The following is a 14,529-nucleotide window of genomic DNA, read 5'->3' as shown; positions in this document are numbered from 1 at the left end:
CAAGCGCAACTAATATAATAATAATTTTTTAATCTAATCTATCTTTAGCCAGCATTCAAATTTATTTCTACTAGATATGTCCCGCGTGTTGCAACGGAAACATTTTAAAGCAAATGTATAAAACAAATGCTTAAAATTGACTAAAACTAATGGAAAAAGATGTAAAAGTGTTCTTATTTTACATTTTAAAAATTAAGACCTAAGAAATATGTAACAAAATGGTGTACAGAACAATATAGTGATTCTCATAAGCCACTTCCAGAAAGAAGAATGCGTGGGCCTGCTCTCAACCTGAAATGATGTCTTAGAGTGAAGGTATTTGTTGTGCAGCAGCTCCCGTCATACACCTTCCCCTTCCAAAAGTTTTATGAACCACTTTCTTAGTAGACATCTTTTGTTTTCTACCTCAATATTTTCTACAGGAGACCCCCTTGATCACGGGCTAGAATGATAGTTCATTTAGTCAACTTGTACTTCCTTCAATTCATAAAAAGTGTCGCCCAGTTAGTACAAAATTTGTACTAACTTAGTACAATGGGCGACACTTTTTATGGATCAGAGTGAGTGCTATTATTATGGTCGTCGCTTTGCCAAATGAATCGTGACCGATAAAAAATGTAACCTCTTGCGAACCATCACACCCCGACGGGTACCTCAGATAATACCGTAGAGAACTAAAACATCAAGTTTTACTCGATGATAACATGATTGATATGCGCAGGTCACTACAAAATGTGAAACGACTCATAACAGAAAACATTTAAAAGAGAACACAACAAGGCACACGAGCAGTCAACGACGAGCGCACCACCATATAGGCATCGATCGATGGTATGATAATATACGCCCGCCGGCCTCTGCATTGACTCGATCTATAATAGGTGCACGCGCGCGTGGATCATGGATCGATCGATATCACAAGGCCTTGACGGCGAGCTTCATGTTTTTGGCGCAGTGGTCGGGCTGCCCGCAGATGAAGAAGTTGCTGCCCCTGCGCAGCGTGACCTGGTCGTTCCCCGTGCGCATCACCCAGCTGTGGGTGCTGTTCCTCGGCGCCTTGCACCGCGCGTACCCTTTGCCGCCCACCACCGTCACGTCGTGCTTCTCCTTGTCGTACTTGAACACTGTATTTTGCACACATTATTCACTATATGTACCCAATGGAACGAATGCAACAAACGGCGGGCGAAGACGATGAAAGGCTACTTACCGAAGACGTCCCCGGCGTAGAAGGTCTTCCCGGGCAGCCAGGTGGACTCGAGGTTCTTAGTCCAGCCGGCGCCGTCGCCGACCATGTACGTTTTCGCCATTGCTGTTGGCAGGAGCAGGCACAGTAGCACGGCGCCGGCGACGAGCGCGCTGGCGGTTGTACTTGCACTGCCTCTTCCCTGAGCCGCCATTGCTGCAATCTCTTCAGACCAGCTGAAATGAACTAGATCTAGACAGGCTATTTTGATTTAGATGCTTGGTTTTGGCTGCTTGCAGGTTGGGTGATCGAGTTCTGGTCATGTGGTCTTTATAGCCTAGCCTGATCGAGTGAACACGCATTAAATGCGTGTCCGTACGTGCTTACATGTTGCGCATAGAGCTCGGGTTAGCGATTAATTAGGGCACTTATTAATCGCGCCCTCCCAGAAATAACACAACCAGGGCATGTGATCTTCTGACACTGCTCCGCTAATCCTGCAAAGGGTTAGCGATGGCGTGTCCGTATTCAGGGACACTTGTGAAGCACTCCTTGGCCACCGTCGGTGCCAGTGCAGTAGTGCATCCCCCGCAGCTAGCTGCTCCACGCCCAAAATGTCAGATTTCATTCCCAGTCTTCGAGGACCTAGTTGACTTTGTTCACGATGCCTCTCGACAGCTGTGTGCACCGTGCAGCTGCAGGTTGGTGTGGAATTTGTCAAATTACTCCAGCTCGACCTGCGTGGGATAGTTTTTTGTCAGACCCGATCCGTATTCCACGCGGCAGCGCCTGCAATACGATTATACCAGCGGATACACCCTGCTTCCGTCAGTATCCATGTTTTCGGATGAGATATGGTCGGCTCACTCGGCTGCAGCATTATGCAGGCGTAGGGGTGAACACATGGAGTACGTGTATTCCGTCTTTTCCGTTAAACATGTTTTAAATACTCCGTACCTCGTCACGGAAAAGACACGGGGATTCAAACAGATCGCTATACTCGTTTAAGAGCTACTGTATTAATAACTTTTAAAATTTTAAATTTAAAATCTCAACCCTCCCGTCTTTTTTTTTTTGAGAGAGAGAGGAATCTCACCCCTCCTGTCGAGAAGAGAAAAACACCAAAAAAAAAACTCAAATCACCACTAAACTGGGCCAGCCCAAAGGGGAAACAATCACGGAACGTGCTCAGACAAGGAGATGAGCTTCTATATGCACTGCTCAAACAGGCTGTGGAGTATAAGCCTATAAGTAAGCCCAAATCAACTCACTGGACCAACCCCTTACAGCATCTGCCCATTAATTCTCTCCCGCGTGAGAAAAAAGGTGAGCCTAAAACAACCCAGGCTTCCTGATCGCGAGCCCATACAGTCCTATCCATTGTCGGCCCATGGGAATGCGTTCCAAAATTTCTCGGGCTCGTTTCTTTTTTCCTTCGTAGTGTCGGTCGATCCAACTGATGGAGCACGGTATTCTAAAAAAAAACTAATGGAGCACGGAGTTCTTATAAAAAATTAAACTACAGTAATGCTTTTTTCTTTGCGGAAAATAAATAAAAAATTAAACTACAGTAATGCTCTCTAAAAAACACTTCTCTCGTTCACACATGAAACTGAAAAGCACGTTCGGAGGTGCTTCCTGCAGCTTCTGGAGGGAAGCACCTCCCGACGTGCTTTTCAACTTCATGTTCTGCGGGAAGCACCTCCGGATGTGCTTTTTAGCTTCATATGTAGACGGGAGAAATGATTTTAGAGAGCTAGAAGCACCAAAAGTTGAAGCAGAAGTCCAAACAAACAGGACCTAAACTAACCTAATGCAGTAGAACGGTAAAATAAAACTAATGCAGTAGGTATGTAAGTGAGATCCGGCTCAACTCACCTTTTCAAAAAGAGTTAAATGCACTGGAGGTCTTAAAATTATTTCCGTGGTGTCATTTAGGTACTAATAGTATGAAAATGTAGTTTTGGGTCCTAAAAGTGCTTTAAATATGCCACCGACGGTCCTAAGCACGTCGGAGCAGGTCTGACCTGCCCACATGTCCCGTGCATTTAACTCTTAGAGCATCTTCAACAGGAGCCCCTAAAACAAGGCTCCTAAACAGCCTTAAGAGGCTCTTCTCAAATTTTAGGGTCCAAAAAAATATTAACATCTTTAGCAGTGGCCCCTAATTCACAACCCCTATATTCTTTATGACATATGGGACCCACTTGTCAAAGACTTGTCTTTTATTTTATTTATTTTATTTTATTTCCCTTTCTTCCCCGACCCTTCTTCAACACGCAGACGAACAGAGCGGCGGCCTACATCCTCCTGTGGTTGTCATGGGGATGCGCCATCGCACTGCACGGGACGACAGGACGGGCTGGAGCGCCGGCGTGGGCAGAGGCGAGCGGAGGGTGTCAGGGCGGGGGAGGCCATAGCGCCGAGGAGGAGAAGCCGCACGGGCACGGGTGCGGCATCGGCGGCACGGGGCTGCGGTGGCGGAGCGCGTAGGCAGGGACAGCAGGGGCGTGCCGCGACACGGCGACCGAGGCGACAGCGGAGGACCGCCAGCGAGGCCGAGGCGGAGCGGCCCGAGGAGAAGAGGCGACGGAGGCGGAGCGGCCAGCAGAGGGCTGGCGCGGAGAGGGAGATGCTGAGGGGAGTAGCGCGAGGGTCGGCGGCGAGGCACGGGGCGGCCGGCGACGAGGTGTGGGGCGGCAGTCGAGAGACAGAGGGAGAGGAGAGAGGAGATCGATGGGGGATTCCCTCGGGAGCCCTCAAGAACGAGGGCCAAGAGGTGAAATCAAGGGGACTTCCTAAAGTAGGGGCTTGTATAGGGGCCTGCTGAAGGCATTTTTTTTTACTCCAGCCCCTAAAAAATTAGTAGGAGTCCTGTTTAGGGGTCCTGCTGAAGATGCTCTTAGGACTTAGATGACACCACACCAATACTTTTAGGACTTCCATTCATGAATGCTTCCAGTGCATTTAACTCTTTCAAAAATTCTGCTCATAATTTGACTTGAAATTTTAGAGGTTGACGTAGAAACGAAGTATATACACAATGCATCCGTGAGAAAAGCAGCTTTCGGGAAGAGAGAAAAAAAAAGTGGCTGGCGTGGTGGGATTTTGCTTTATGCCTATATCCTACCATTTCGGCTCAATTTGAAATTTTGTAGCCTAACTTAAATTTTAAATTAACACTATGGCGAAAAATTCTTTCAATTGGACCACCCTGGATTAACGCTGGCTACTCAACTGGCGTGGTGTACTAGTCTTGGCCTCTTCCTTACACCATTTCTTTTGACGCACCAGTAAACTTGTGTAAATTCAAAACTCAAGTCTCCAAAAAATCATTGTCATTCCCTCAAATTTTTTTTTGCCTACTAGTGTCGTCGTTACCGCGGCCCTTAGAATAAGGATGCTTGGAATTATCCCTACTATAATAAGAGTTACAACAAACCACTATCCTTATCTTGACTACGTGGTATCGTATAAAGTCTTTTTTTTTCTGAGAATTTCTCTTTCCCTCTCAACTAGCTCATGTGCCTCTCTTGTTCTTACATCATTTTTGTAGGTACCTTGAATCGAACCGTCCTTATGAAGTCTAGAGATTAGGTTGTGTGAGCTCAAGCTAGTGTGTGGTTATTGAGTTGAGACTAACCTCACATTCTCTCTAGGAGTAAGATGGATCTCTCTACCGGTAAGGTGGAGCTAAATCTCACATCTTCATGCCACCACCTAATGTTCGGATAAGAATGCCACCACCTAATGAGTCTGAGATTTTCTGAAATATATTGTTGGGCTGGGCTTGGGCCTTGGGCCTTGGGCCAATACCAAAATTCCAACATAACCTAGATTAAAAATGTTTTAAGATATAGGTTAACTTTATTACTCCCTCCGACTGGTATTGTTTGTCTCAAATTTGCCCAAATACGTATGTATCTATGTGTAAAAAGCGTCTATATACACGTAATATTTAGACAAATAATTCCGTCCGGAGGTAGCAGTAAACTTAAATCAGAACCAAACAAGGCAAATCTGCCGCTTGATAGGTCCCAGACATGTGCTAATGTCTTCGTTCCTTCGCATCTAGGGAAACGCTGAATTATACTTGGACACTAAAATAGCAAATTAAATTAGGAATTACTCCACCACAGATAAATAGGAGGGGAATTCACATGTAACGAATCCTCGCTCTCCCTTCTCAATAGTTTCAGTGTTTAACATCCCTGTAGCCAGGGGCACGCACACAGCATAACCAGATCAGATCTAGTACAGCACAACCAAGGAATGATCATGAACCACGCGATGAGCAAAATCAATCTAGGGGCACTTGGGGCCTCCCTCCTTGGTCTTCCAGTTGTTGTAGCAGGGGCAGGCCCCCTTGTTGCCGTAGGTGCCCGGAGGCACGCACAGGCATGTGGCGCAGCACTTGTTGCAGAAGGTCAGGCACGCCTTCTTGTACTGCGTCCCCGAGCACCTCGATGAGCACTTGGACGAGCACTCTGCACATACACGCCCAAAAAAAGAAGGGGGGGGGGGGGATCAGCTTTTCTAAGGAAGAGCCAACATTGTCTCCAAAAATTGAAATTAAGCAGAAAGGAGAAGTACTACGTACGCCATGGCTTGAGCTTGCCGCCGCCTCCCGCTCCCATCACCTCCTGCCACAACCGAAATGAGAAGACTGGTCAGTGAGCATACATGTATGCATGGACAAGTCACAACTCGCAAGAGCTGAAGTTAGCCTGAAGGTGAAATGGGCTTACCACGGGGAATGCAATGGCGATCAGGAGGAGCGCCAGGAGGAGGAAGGAGATCTTGGCCATCTCAGTGCTATTGCTCGCTTCTCTTCCCCGTGTGCTTGAGCTGGGAAAGCAATGTGAATTGGGGACTCGAGATATTTTGGTGGCAAAAGAATGAATGGGCTGAGGTATATATGTAGGGCAGGAGGGAGATGGTGGGTGATGAGAGAGGGGTGAGCAGTTATTGCAGTGTGCTGTGGAGAGGACGGGCCGGTATGTTTCTCCTCCCGGCATGTGATGCGCCAGTGGGGGTGCTCAGACAAAGGTGAGCTACGCGTTGCAGGCTTGCAGCGCACCGCGGCGGCTCTTGCTTTTGCATTTACTGCTGTTTGCAAATGACGGTGAACTCGTTGCCTAAAAGGCGCAGGATAAAAACTAACACAAAACCATTCTTGGTTTCATGGCTTTAATTAGGGCTCGTTCGTTTTTTCAGAAATTGCCCTTGGATTGAGGAAGATTGGGAGAGATTGAAGGGAAATGAACTAAATTTCCTCTCAATCCCTGCCATTCCCCCTGGTTTTGTGGGGATTGGGCACAACCTTAAAGGATCCCTTAATTAAACACTAACTGGAAGATCTTCAAACAGAACCTGCATGCGGTGAACTTCATCAAACCAAAAGTAAAGATAAAGCTGAAAGCCTGATACGATATATCAGCGGTCCTTTTAATTACATTTTTTTTCCTAAGTGGTCATATCCTAATGCTTTGTTTAGGTCCGGTAGATCGCACAGCACATGGCACATGCAGCGATGTGTGCATGGGGATCACTGGGGTCCATCGTGGAAAGGGCGTCACGGAAGAAAAAAAAAAGTCGAGAAAATATCATGTGCACCGGCTCAGAATGGAATAGTGCAGGTCAATATCAGCAGCCATGGGACCACGGCGTACCTTTCCGTCGACGAGCTGCGCCTGCGCCCGGCGCTGGCGTTCCGTTATGGGAGAAACGGTGGACCGGCCTCTCCCCGGTGGTGTCCCTCTACCTCTACGGCGCTAGTAGTTGCCATTACCATCGCATGTGCTCGCCTGAATTCACGTGGTTGGTAGAGCCCCCACTCGAATAGCATGGCCTCGGTGCACCCAGCGCGAGACTCGCCCAGGCCCTGCCGTCAGCGAAGGAGCGCTCGTACATACATGCGTCGTGGTCGCTGAGTTGCCTGAAGCCCGATGAACTGAAGGAGCAAGTAACATGGGTAGCGGGCAGCTGGCAGGCGCGCGCGGTCGTCCAGGAACCAGGAGCCAGGAGGCTCCCCTTTCAGTTTCCACTCTCCCAGTTCTGCATTGTGGCGGTACAATTCTAATCTAATTGTTAAAAAGAAGGCTAAAATGTACTCGAGGTCTCTATTTCTTCGCGAAGGTGTCAAGTAGGTCCCTAATATTTGAAAATGCACGTTTAGGTTCTCATTGTTTGTTAAGTGATTCATCCCAGGTCCTCGCCTGTATGCACAACTCCGGCCGCATGACATGACTGCCACCTAGCCTTTGGGTCCACATGTCAGACGAAAACATAACTGATGTCGCATCTAGATTTTGGTTTTGCAAGTGATTTTTTTTCACCCACGTCATGGATTTTTGTCGCATAATGTTGCCGACCAAGTCGCGGGCACAATGTCAATGGCCCTAGGGTCTAGCTGAATGAAAAAGGTGTTGAGCCACCGTTTCCTAGGAGGTTGCGAGCTAGGCTTCATGACTGGCAATCGCAGCTGAACCAACCATGAGCTAGGACCATGCGCCCAACCACCGCCGCCTCCATGATCGGAAGTCAAGCCCCGCTCCGGCAACCCTCGTCTCCGTGACCTTGAGTCAGACCTCTAACCGCTTTGTAGCACAAACTTCATCGGACCACAATAATAGGATTGAACAACAAATAACCCTATTTCTTCGTTTGCTCTAAATATTTTCTCTTTCGACACGCACGTGACTCTGGGTATGGAAGTATCATAGAAAAAAAATCATGCTGGTGGAGATGGGAGTCGATCGAATCGAATCGAGATGGCCGCGTCATTCTTGCTGATCTAGTCGGGTGGGGAGAGAGAGAGGTAGGGAGAGAGCAATGAGAGAGAGGGAGAGGTGGGGCAGAAAGAGAGGGTGGTGGTGGCAGAGCAACTTACATGGCGGGTCCCACGCAATTGAAGAATACATAATCAAATTGACATACGGATCCAAATACAAACGTGCTCCCGAATCTCAAACAGTCAGCACCGGCCAAGATTTGGGGTGCCATCGCACCCTAGTGCAAACGGGAATTTCCCTGTTTGAGACTTGATATTTTACTATAAGCTTGTTCAAACTTTAAGAAAGATTGGACAAAAGTAGTACTCCTCGATGGTCTTCAAATGAACGGAATACCAAAGTCAACTGCCTAGAGCCAAGAAGGACCCACGCGGCACTGGCACTTGAAAGATTTATGTACTTTTACACTTGAAAGATTCAAACATATACATCTATAGTCTTAGGGAGGGCTAATTGGCGGATGACCGCCCGGGGCGGTCGAATTCTGACCAGTTGTTCCGACCAGGTGGACAAATGCAACGGAAAGAGGAGAGCCGCCGCCAAGCAGCCCGCCGGCCGGCCCTGGCCCAACCAGGGTTCCCCCGCCACCCGCGGCCGAAGCGCTCCGGCGACGCCTCGCCGCCCCGCCCTGCCCCCGCCACCACCCCCCCCCCCCTAACCCTAACTTGGTCATGGAGGGCTTATCTTGTCGGATTTTGTCACCTCCTCGCCTCCGCCGTCGCTGCCGGCTCCGGCTCGGCCACGGCTCGCCTCTGACGTCGCCACCGCAGCCCGCCCCGTCGCCGCCGCCTGCTGCTCGTACGCGAAGAGAGAGGGAGACGAGAAATGGCCGCTCGGGAGAATAGACGAGGGAAGGAAGGAGATAATGGAGAGAGAGAGGGGAAAGGAAGAGGATAAGGCAGTGGAGGTGGGCCCCACGCGTGACTGTCTCCAAAACGTCCACCCGGAGCGGAGCGTCGCGGAAGAGTTTTACCGTATAGTCTTTTCTGAAACTTTTTAACTTTAGAAAAACAGTTTTTTTTTCTTAAGGGAAGAAAAACAGTCTTTTTTTTTCTTTTAACTCGTTGCAGTCCAATATTAGGCATCTCCAACACGAGGTACAAGCATGTACTAGTCCTACGTGACGGAGAGATGAAAAAAAAAGCTAATACTAATTACTTGCAGAAGTAACAGCTGCGCACGGGTAACAAGAATGAAAAAAATGACACGTGGATCAATTAGAAAAAAAAAACAAAATAAAGATGAGAGAAAGTAACAGCTTGTTACATCGAAGCTGTCGTTGCTCATTGTGCGTGGTCTTCAAATGGACCGAAGACCAAGTGAACTCCCTGGAGTCAAGAAGGACCCACGCGGCACGCCGAATCCCCAATTTGTATAGATCCGGAGCACGCATAACGAATCATCTCGAACGTCCATAGTTCTATCGGATGGATAACGTTCTTCTATAAGTGAACCGTGTCGACCCAGGGTTCATACCACGTGAACTGGGTCAACTCCGATTAAAAAAAAACATAACCCACCCCACCGGCCCACCCACTCTCCACTTCAACCTCCGACGCCGCCCCTGCCGGAACCCTAGGAATCCGCGGCCTGTTGCCGGGGACGCGGCCGCCGCCATGACCGGGTGCGTTGCCCCTCCTATATAACTCCTGCAGCCCTTTACCCGCGCTGTGCTCCTCCGATGATTCGACTCGCCGTCGGGGAATGCGATCTGTCTAAGTCGGGAAGGGAGCTGTCTTCTTTTTTCCCCCTCCCCTTTTGAGGGTTGAGCTCGGGCTGTATTGAAAGGAGGCGTCTCTTTGGGACTGGAGACCTCACGGATCACCAAAGTTTGCGATTGGATGCACGATTTGGGCGTGGGAGTTATGGGATATCGTTTTTTGTTAAGGGTTCAGCGTTTTGTTATTGGTTTGTTTCGAAAGGTGCCGTCTTTGTTCTACCTGAAATGGGATAAAAGCCTCGTGCTAGGATCGCGTGACCGTCTGTGGTATCGCGGCTCGGTTACGTGGGTGTAAGCCGTTTATACTGCGGATCTACCTGAAATGCGGGATGTTTGGATGCTGTAGCGGCGATGGTTGGATTGCGTCAGTAGTTTGTAGCATTGCAGTTAAGTTTGAGATCGTCTGGCAGAAAAATGACGTTTCTGCATTGATCTTTGTTGAAAGGAGGCGGCATTTCTTTCTATTTCTGGGTAGCCGTGCACGTGCACTTTGTTCTGTAGCAAATATAGAGAACGTAAGCATCTGGCAGGAAGGAAGAGTGGAAGTCTTAATTCAAACAGGGCATTTATTGTTTCACTTTGACTCCAAATTCCTGTCTAAACTTTTCAGATGCCATCTTTTTCACCCTTGACAATGGGAAAAATGAGGTTACTCATAACGTTTATCTATTATAACACAACTAGCATTGAATATAAGGGTGATTTCAGCAACTGTCATTAGTCGTTAGCTTCACCACTGTCATGGTTCCTGGGTTCAAATAAGTATTGCTTTTGGACTGTCTTCAGGTTAGCACAGCTTTATTTTGAAAAAACTACACTGTACCCTCTAGTCATAAGTGGAGTGGAATTTGGTGCTGAATTTTGACAACGTGATGCTTGATCAATATTGGCATGAGAGGTGATTGTAATGGCGCTGTGCTTGCGAGATTCCAAATTAAGTCAGGTTGTTCCTTAACAAGATTGTCAGGGTCTGTTTAATGAAGTTATATGTTGCTGTAACCCACACTTGGTCTTGTTTTGGTTAATGCTGTTGTTAGGAGCATAAATATGAGATTGAATTTCAGATGATGTTTTTAGAGCTGTAGAGCAACTTTTCTATATTCATCTGTCTTAACTTTACTATTAATAATATCTGCAGGACATCCTGGCTGATTGATAGCCAAAGAATTGCTTCAAAAATAAAAAATGTTTCTGGGTCAATGGATCTCAGTAAACAAAAATGGGTGAGCAATCCAACTAAGGAGTGCCCAAGGTGCAGCCACATTATTGATAACAGTGATGTAAGAGCTGTGCATTTGCATTTCTGTTATGTAATATACCTAGCTACAGTATATACATCTATCGTTTGCATTTTGTTGTTAGTATGGCTGATTCATACTTTAAATAAACAAACTCCACATTCAATATTAACTGATTAATGTTATTGCTACCCTGATTTTTGTTCATGCATTACTCTATGCATCTATCTTAATAAGGCAGTCACTTCCTAGGCAGGAATGGATCCTGTTGTTACAATTTGCTATTTTATGACTTTCTCTGGTTCTTCTGTTCCATATTAAGTGTAATGTGAATGCTTCGTTTCTAAAGTTCTTTGAGTTTTTGTTGCAAGGAAATTTATTTGCAAAAACCAAGTACGAAATGACATTAATTAGTAATAGTAATGTCCAGTAAGGTACTGAAGTGTTATGTAACCGTAACCCCCTGATGAGTTAAGAGTTTTATTACAGGTTGTTCACCAATGGCCTGGTTTGCCAAAAGGTGTAAAGTTTGATCCATCGGACCAGGAATTGCTTTCGCATTTGCTGGCAAAACATGACAAAGCAGGTGCTGAACCTCACCCATTCATTGATGAATTTATTCCAACTGTTGAGGAAGATGATGGTATCTGCTACACTCATCCACAGAAACTTCCGGGTATCCCTTCAGTCTATATATTTAAAGTACCTAGATACCTCCTGCCTGGGGAATATTAAATATCTTGCATACAGTGAAAGAATACATGTTTCAATCTTTTTGGTCACTGATATGGTATTGCCCAGTATTGATAGTGAAGATGGCTAAGAGAAGACCAATTTTATGTTTTGAATTCGGATATGAGTAAATTGTCCTGTGTTATTTTTTAATTTGCTATCTGGTCTTTTAAAATCAAACACAAGATCCAGCATTTCTGTCAGTATAGCTGGTGTTGGCAATATGTGTTCTTACTTTACTTTATTTACATCCCTTAATACTTGTCACCCAGCAACAACCTACAACTCTATTATGACTGACTGCAAATTTACAATTCTGAACTGAATATGACGCTCTACTCCCTTTTTTTTCAAGTAAAGATTTCACTTCTTCTACTTGTATAAGCAGGGTTTTGTGGGAAGTTATGTACTCCCTCCGATCCATAATAAGTGTCTTGGATTTAGTACGCGACTTTGTACTAAATCCAGGGCACTTATTATGGATCGGAGGGAGTAAATGAAATGATAGGGTCGGTTAATGCATTCTTTAAGCATTTTTTTGACAGTTTTGACTATATAAGTGTGGTTTTTAGGAATTTACTCTATTTTATCTACTCTTCTTTCTTTGGTTTCGATACTGTTGAGTTGACTTTATACATTTCTAGGTCTTAAGCAAGATGGAAGTGTATCACACTTCTTCCATAGAACATATAAAGCCTACAATACTGGGACTAGGAAACGTCGAAGGATAAACACTGGTGATCTTGCCGATGTTCGCTGGCATAAGACGGGCAAGACAAAGCCAGTAATGGTTGATGGAAAGCACCTTGGCTGTAAGAAAATAATGGTGCTTTATATGAGTACTGTTAAAGGGGGGAAGCCCAAGAAGACTAATTGGGTGATGCATCAGTACCATCTAGGGACGGGGGAGGATGAGCAGAATGGGGAATATGTTGTCTCCAAATTATTTTTTCAGCAACAATTTAAGCCTGGGGAGAAGTATGCAGAAGAGTTAACCACTGCAGATGCTTTGGAAACTATAGCCGCTGAAGCAGATCTTCCCGACCTCCCTGAACCAGCCCTGGATGAACAAGGAGAAGAACATATTAGCAGTATTACTAACCAAGAGGTTCTTCATAACAATGAACATACCGCTGACCGGGAAGCTCTTCCTTATCAGGTAGTTACACATTCATGTTTGCTATATTTCTCTTTATGTTTCTTTTCTTCTTTATGTGCATCATACACTATTTTTTCCGCAGCAATTTAAGCCTGGGGAGAAGAATGCACAAGAGTTAACCACTGCAGATGCTTTGGAAACTATAGCTGCTGAAGAAGATCTTCCTGACCTCCCTGAACCAGCACTGGATGAACGAGAAGAAGATATTTGTAGTATTACTAACCAAGAGGTTCTTCATAACAATGAACATACTGCTGACCCGGAAGCTCTTCCTTATCAGGTAGTTGCACATTCATGCTTGTATTTCTCTTTATGTTTTTTTTCTCCTTTATGTACATCATACACTACTAGTCAAGTTGAGCTAGCATGGAAACCATATAAAGTTGTTTGTGGTAACTAAAATAAAGAATTCTATAAAGGTGATGCCTTTTTCTTGACCTAATATGCAGGAAAGCAGGAATTGTGACATAACCATGGAAGAAAAGGCTGCTGAAGAGGATGCTGCCTATCCATCCTCTGAGAAACCTGAGGATGGAGATAATCCCTCATCACAAGATCCAAAATGGTGGGATGGTGAATCCCAGTTTCTGTTAACTTCTCAACAACTGGCAGAAAGCTTGCCTTGTCTCGATGAGTTTCTTCAGAGTCAGACCTCAGGTGACGAGCAAGATACGATCAAGCCTAAACTAGCTGATTATGCCAACTTGCCAGTAGAGGATTTGAAGCAGGATCTGGAAAAATGTCATGAGTTGGGCCTCTCAGATGCTGACTTCCGATTGAGCCAAATCGTATGTGTTTGATACCTTAACCATGACTCGTCATGTCATATGTTGAATTTGCATTTTCTACCCACTGATAGCTAATTGTGCCCTTACAGGAATTTTCGCAAGACAGTTGCACGGCAGCTTGGGCTGGTGGCAATATGCTTGACTGACAGTGGCTCCAACGCACATTCTGTGCATGTAGAAATCTCTGAAGGCTTCTTTGCCAGATAAAGTAGAGTGATGTGCAGCAAGCATCACCAACTGTGGCTTTCAGCTAGGTAAAGTAGTTATTTTGCCTCTGAATCGGAGAGTTGATGTAACCCACTGGTTCAGGAGTCTTGGTGTTTATGCAGTTAGTTTTAGAGAAGGCGAAAAAGGTGTCATGCTGTGCACTGATGGCTGTTCAGCGCTAAGACTGCCTTGCCTAGCAGCAGCAGCATGTGTTCGTAAATTGTAACTATTAACTGCCTGAGTTTGGTTGAGAATCTTTATTGGTAAATGAGTAAGTGAAGTGCGGATGAGCTTTCCGATAATTATACTGTCCACTGCTTCGTCCAATCCATAATACCAATCCATAATAAGTGTGTTAGGCTGTGTTTGGTTCCAGAGTGGGGTTCCACTGGGTTCCTGAGGAGATGGAATGACTGTGAATCTTGTTTGGTTTGGAAGATGGAACGGAATGAAATGGTTCTATTTTGTGTATGGATGGAAAGATGGAATGGGATTGTATGAATGGCATTACCACCGGTGAGGTTACCTATGTACTGTGCATGGAATAGCTATTTTACATGTTTTGTACACCAGTACAAAAATTCGCCAGCCCCTTTGTATTTTCCACATCATAATTTTCATAAGAATACATCAAGCATAATATGCAAACAGATAGAGAAGAACAGCTCATAATAACAGCCCCCTGACAACATCACCTTACAAGTC

At 45.8% G+C, this 14,529-nt stretch overlaps 3 protein-coding genes across 3 annotated transcripts; 1 reads left to right on the top strand and 2 right to left on the bottom strand.

Moving 5' to 3' along the window:
- Window positions 1-667: 667 nt before the first annotated feature.
- On the bottom strand, window positions 668-1,532 carry LOC100836826 (basic blue protein). Its single transcript, XM_003560779.4, has 2 exons — window positions 1,211-1,532; window positions 668-1,124 (listed from the first exon to the last, which is right to left on the bottom strand). Exons 1-2 carry the CDS (start codon window positions 1,398-1,400, stop codon window positions 916-918), a joined length of 399 nt encoding a protein of 132 aa, XP_003560827.1. The 5' UTR covers window positions 1,401-1,532; the 3' UTR covers window positions 668-915.
- A 3,744-nt stretch (window positions 1,533-5,276) lies between these two features.
- Window positions 5,277-6,098, bottom strand: LOC100835000 (gibberellin-regulated protein 5). Its single transcript, XM_003563925.4, has 3 exons — window positions 5,935-6,098; window positions 5,787-5,829; window positions 5,277-5,673 (listed from the first exon to the last, which is right to left on the bottom strand). The coding sequence occupies exons 1-3, from the start codon at window positions 5,992-5,994 to the stop codon at window positions 5,492-5,494; spliced, it is 285 nt and encodes a 94-aa protein (XP_003563973.1). The 5' UTR covers window positions 5,995-6,098; the 3' UTR covers window positions 5,277-5,491.
- A 3,350-nt stretch (window positions 6,099-9,448) lies between these two features.
- On the top strand, window positions 9,449-14,129 carry LOC100834693 (SUPPRESSOR OF GAMMA RESPONSE 1). The gene is made up of 7 exons (XM_010229467.3): window positions 9,449-9,604; window positions 10,839-10,980; window positions 11,428-11,614; window positions 12,315-12,829; window positions 12,912-13,109; window positions 13,279-13,617; window positions 13,707-14,129. The coding sequence occupies exons 1-7, from the start codon at window positions 9,597-9,599 to the stop codon at window positions 13,761-13,763; spliced, it is 1,446 nt and encodes a 481-aa protein (XP_010227769.1). The 5' UTR covers window positions 9,449-9,596; the 3' UTR covers window positions 13,764-14,129.
- Window positions 14,130-14,529: the final 400 nt, after the last annotated feature.

This window comes from Brachypodium distachyon, chromosome 1 (assembly GCF_000005505.3).
Source record: "Brachypodium distachyon strain Bd21 chromosome 1, Brachypodium_distachyon_v3.0, whole genome shotgun sequence".
NCBI classification, from domain to species: domain Eukaryota; kingdom Viridiplantae; phylum Streptophyta; class Magnoliopsida; order Poales; family Poaceae; genus Brachypodium; species Brachypodium distachyon.
This window is presented reverse-complemented; position numbering and strand designations above follow the sequence as displayed.

Bases quoted from the DNA above. Each gene is read 5' to 3' on its own strand.
- LOC100836826 (XM_003560779.4), bottom strand. From the start codon at position 1,400: ATGGCGGCTCAGGGAAGAGGCAGTGCAAGTACAACCGCCAGCGCGCTC. The intron at 1,125-1,210 runs GTAAGTAGCCTT...TGCAAAATACAG, and splicing joins CTACGCCGGGGACGTCTTCG to TGTTCAAGTACGACAAGGAG.
- LOC100835000 (XM_003563925.4), bottom strand. From the start codon at position 5,994: ATGGCCAAGATCTCCTTCCTCCTCCTGGCGCTCCTCCTGATCGCCATT. The intron at 5,830-5,934 runs GTAAGCCCATTT...CGGTTGTGGCAG, and splicing joins TCGCCATTGCATTCCCCGTG to GAGGTGATGGGAGCGGGAGG. The intron at 5,674-5,786 runs GTACGTAGTACT...GTGTATGTGCAG, and splicing joins CGGCAAGCTCAAGCCATGGC to AGTGCTCGTCCAAGTGCTCA.
- LOC100834693 (XM_010229467.3), top strand. The intron at 11,615-12,314 runs GTATCCCTTCAG...ATACATTTCTAG, and splicing joins TCATCCACAGAAACTTCCGG to GTCTTAAGCAAGATGGAAGT. The intron at 13,618-13,706 runs GTATGTGTTTGA...GTGCCCTTACAG, and splicing joins ACTTCCGATTGAGCCAAATC to GAATTTTCGCAAGACAGTTG.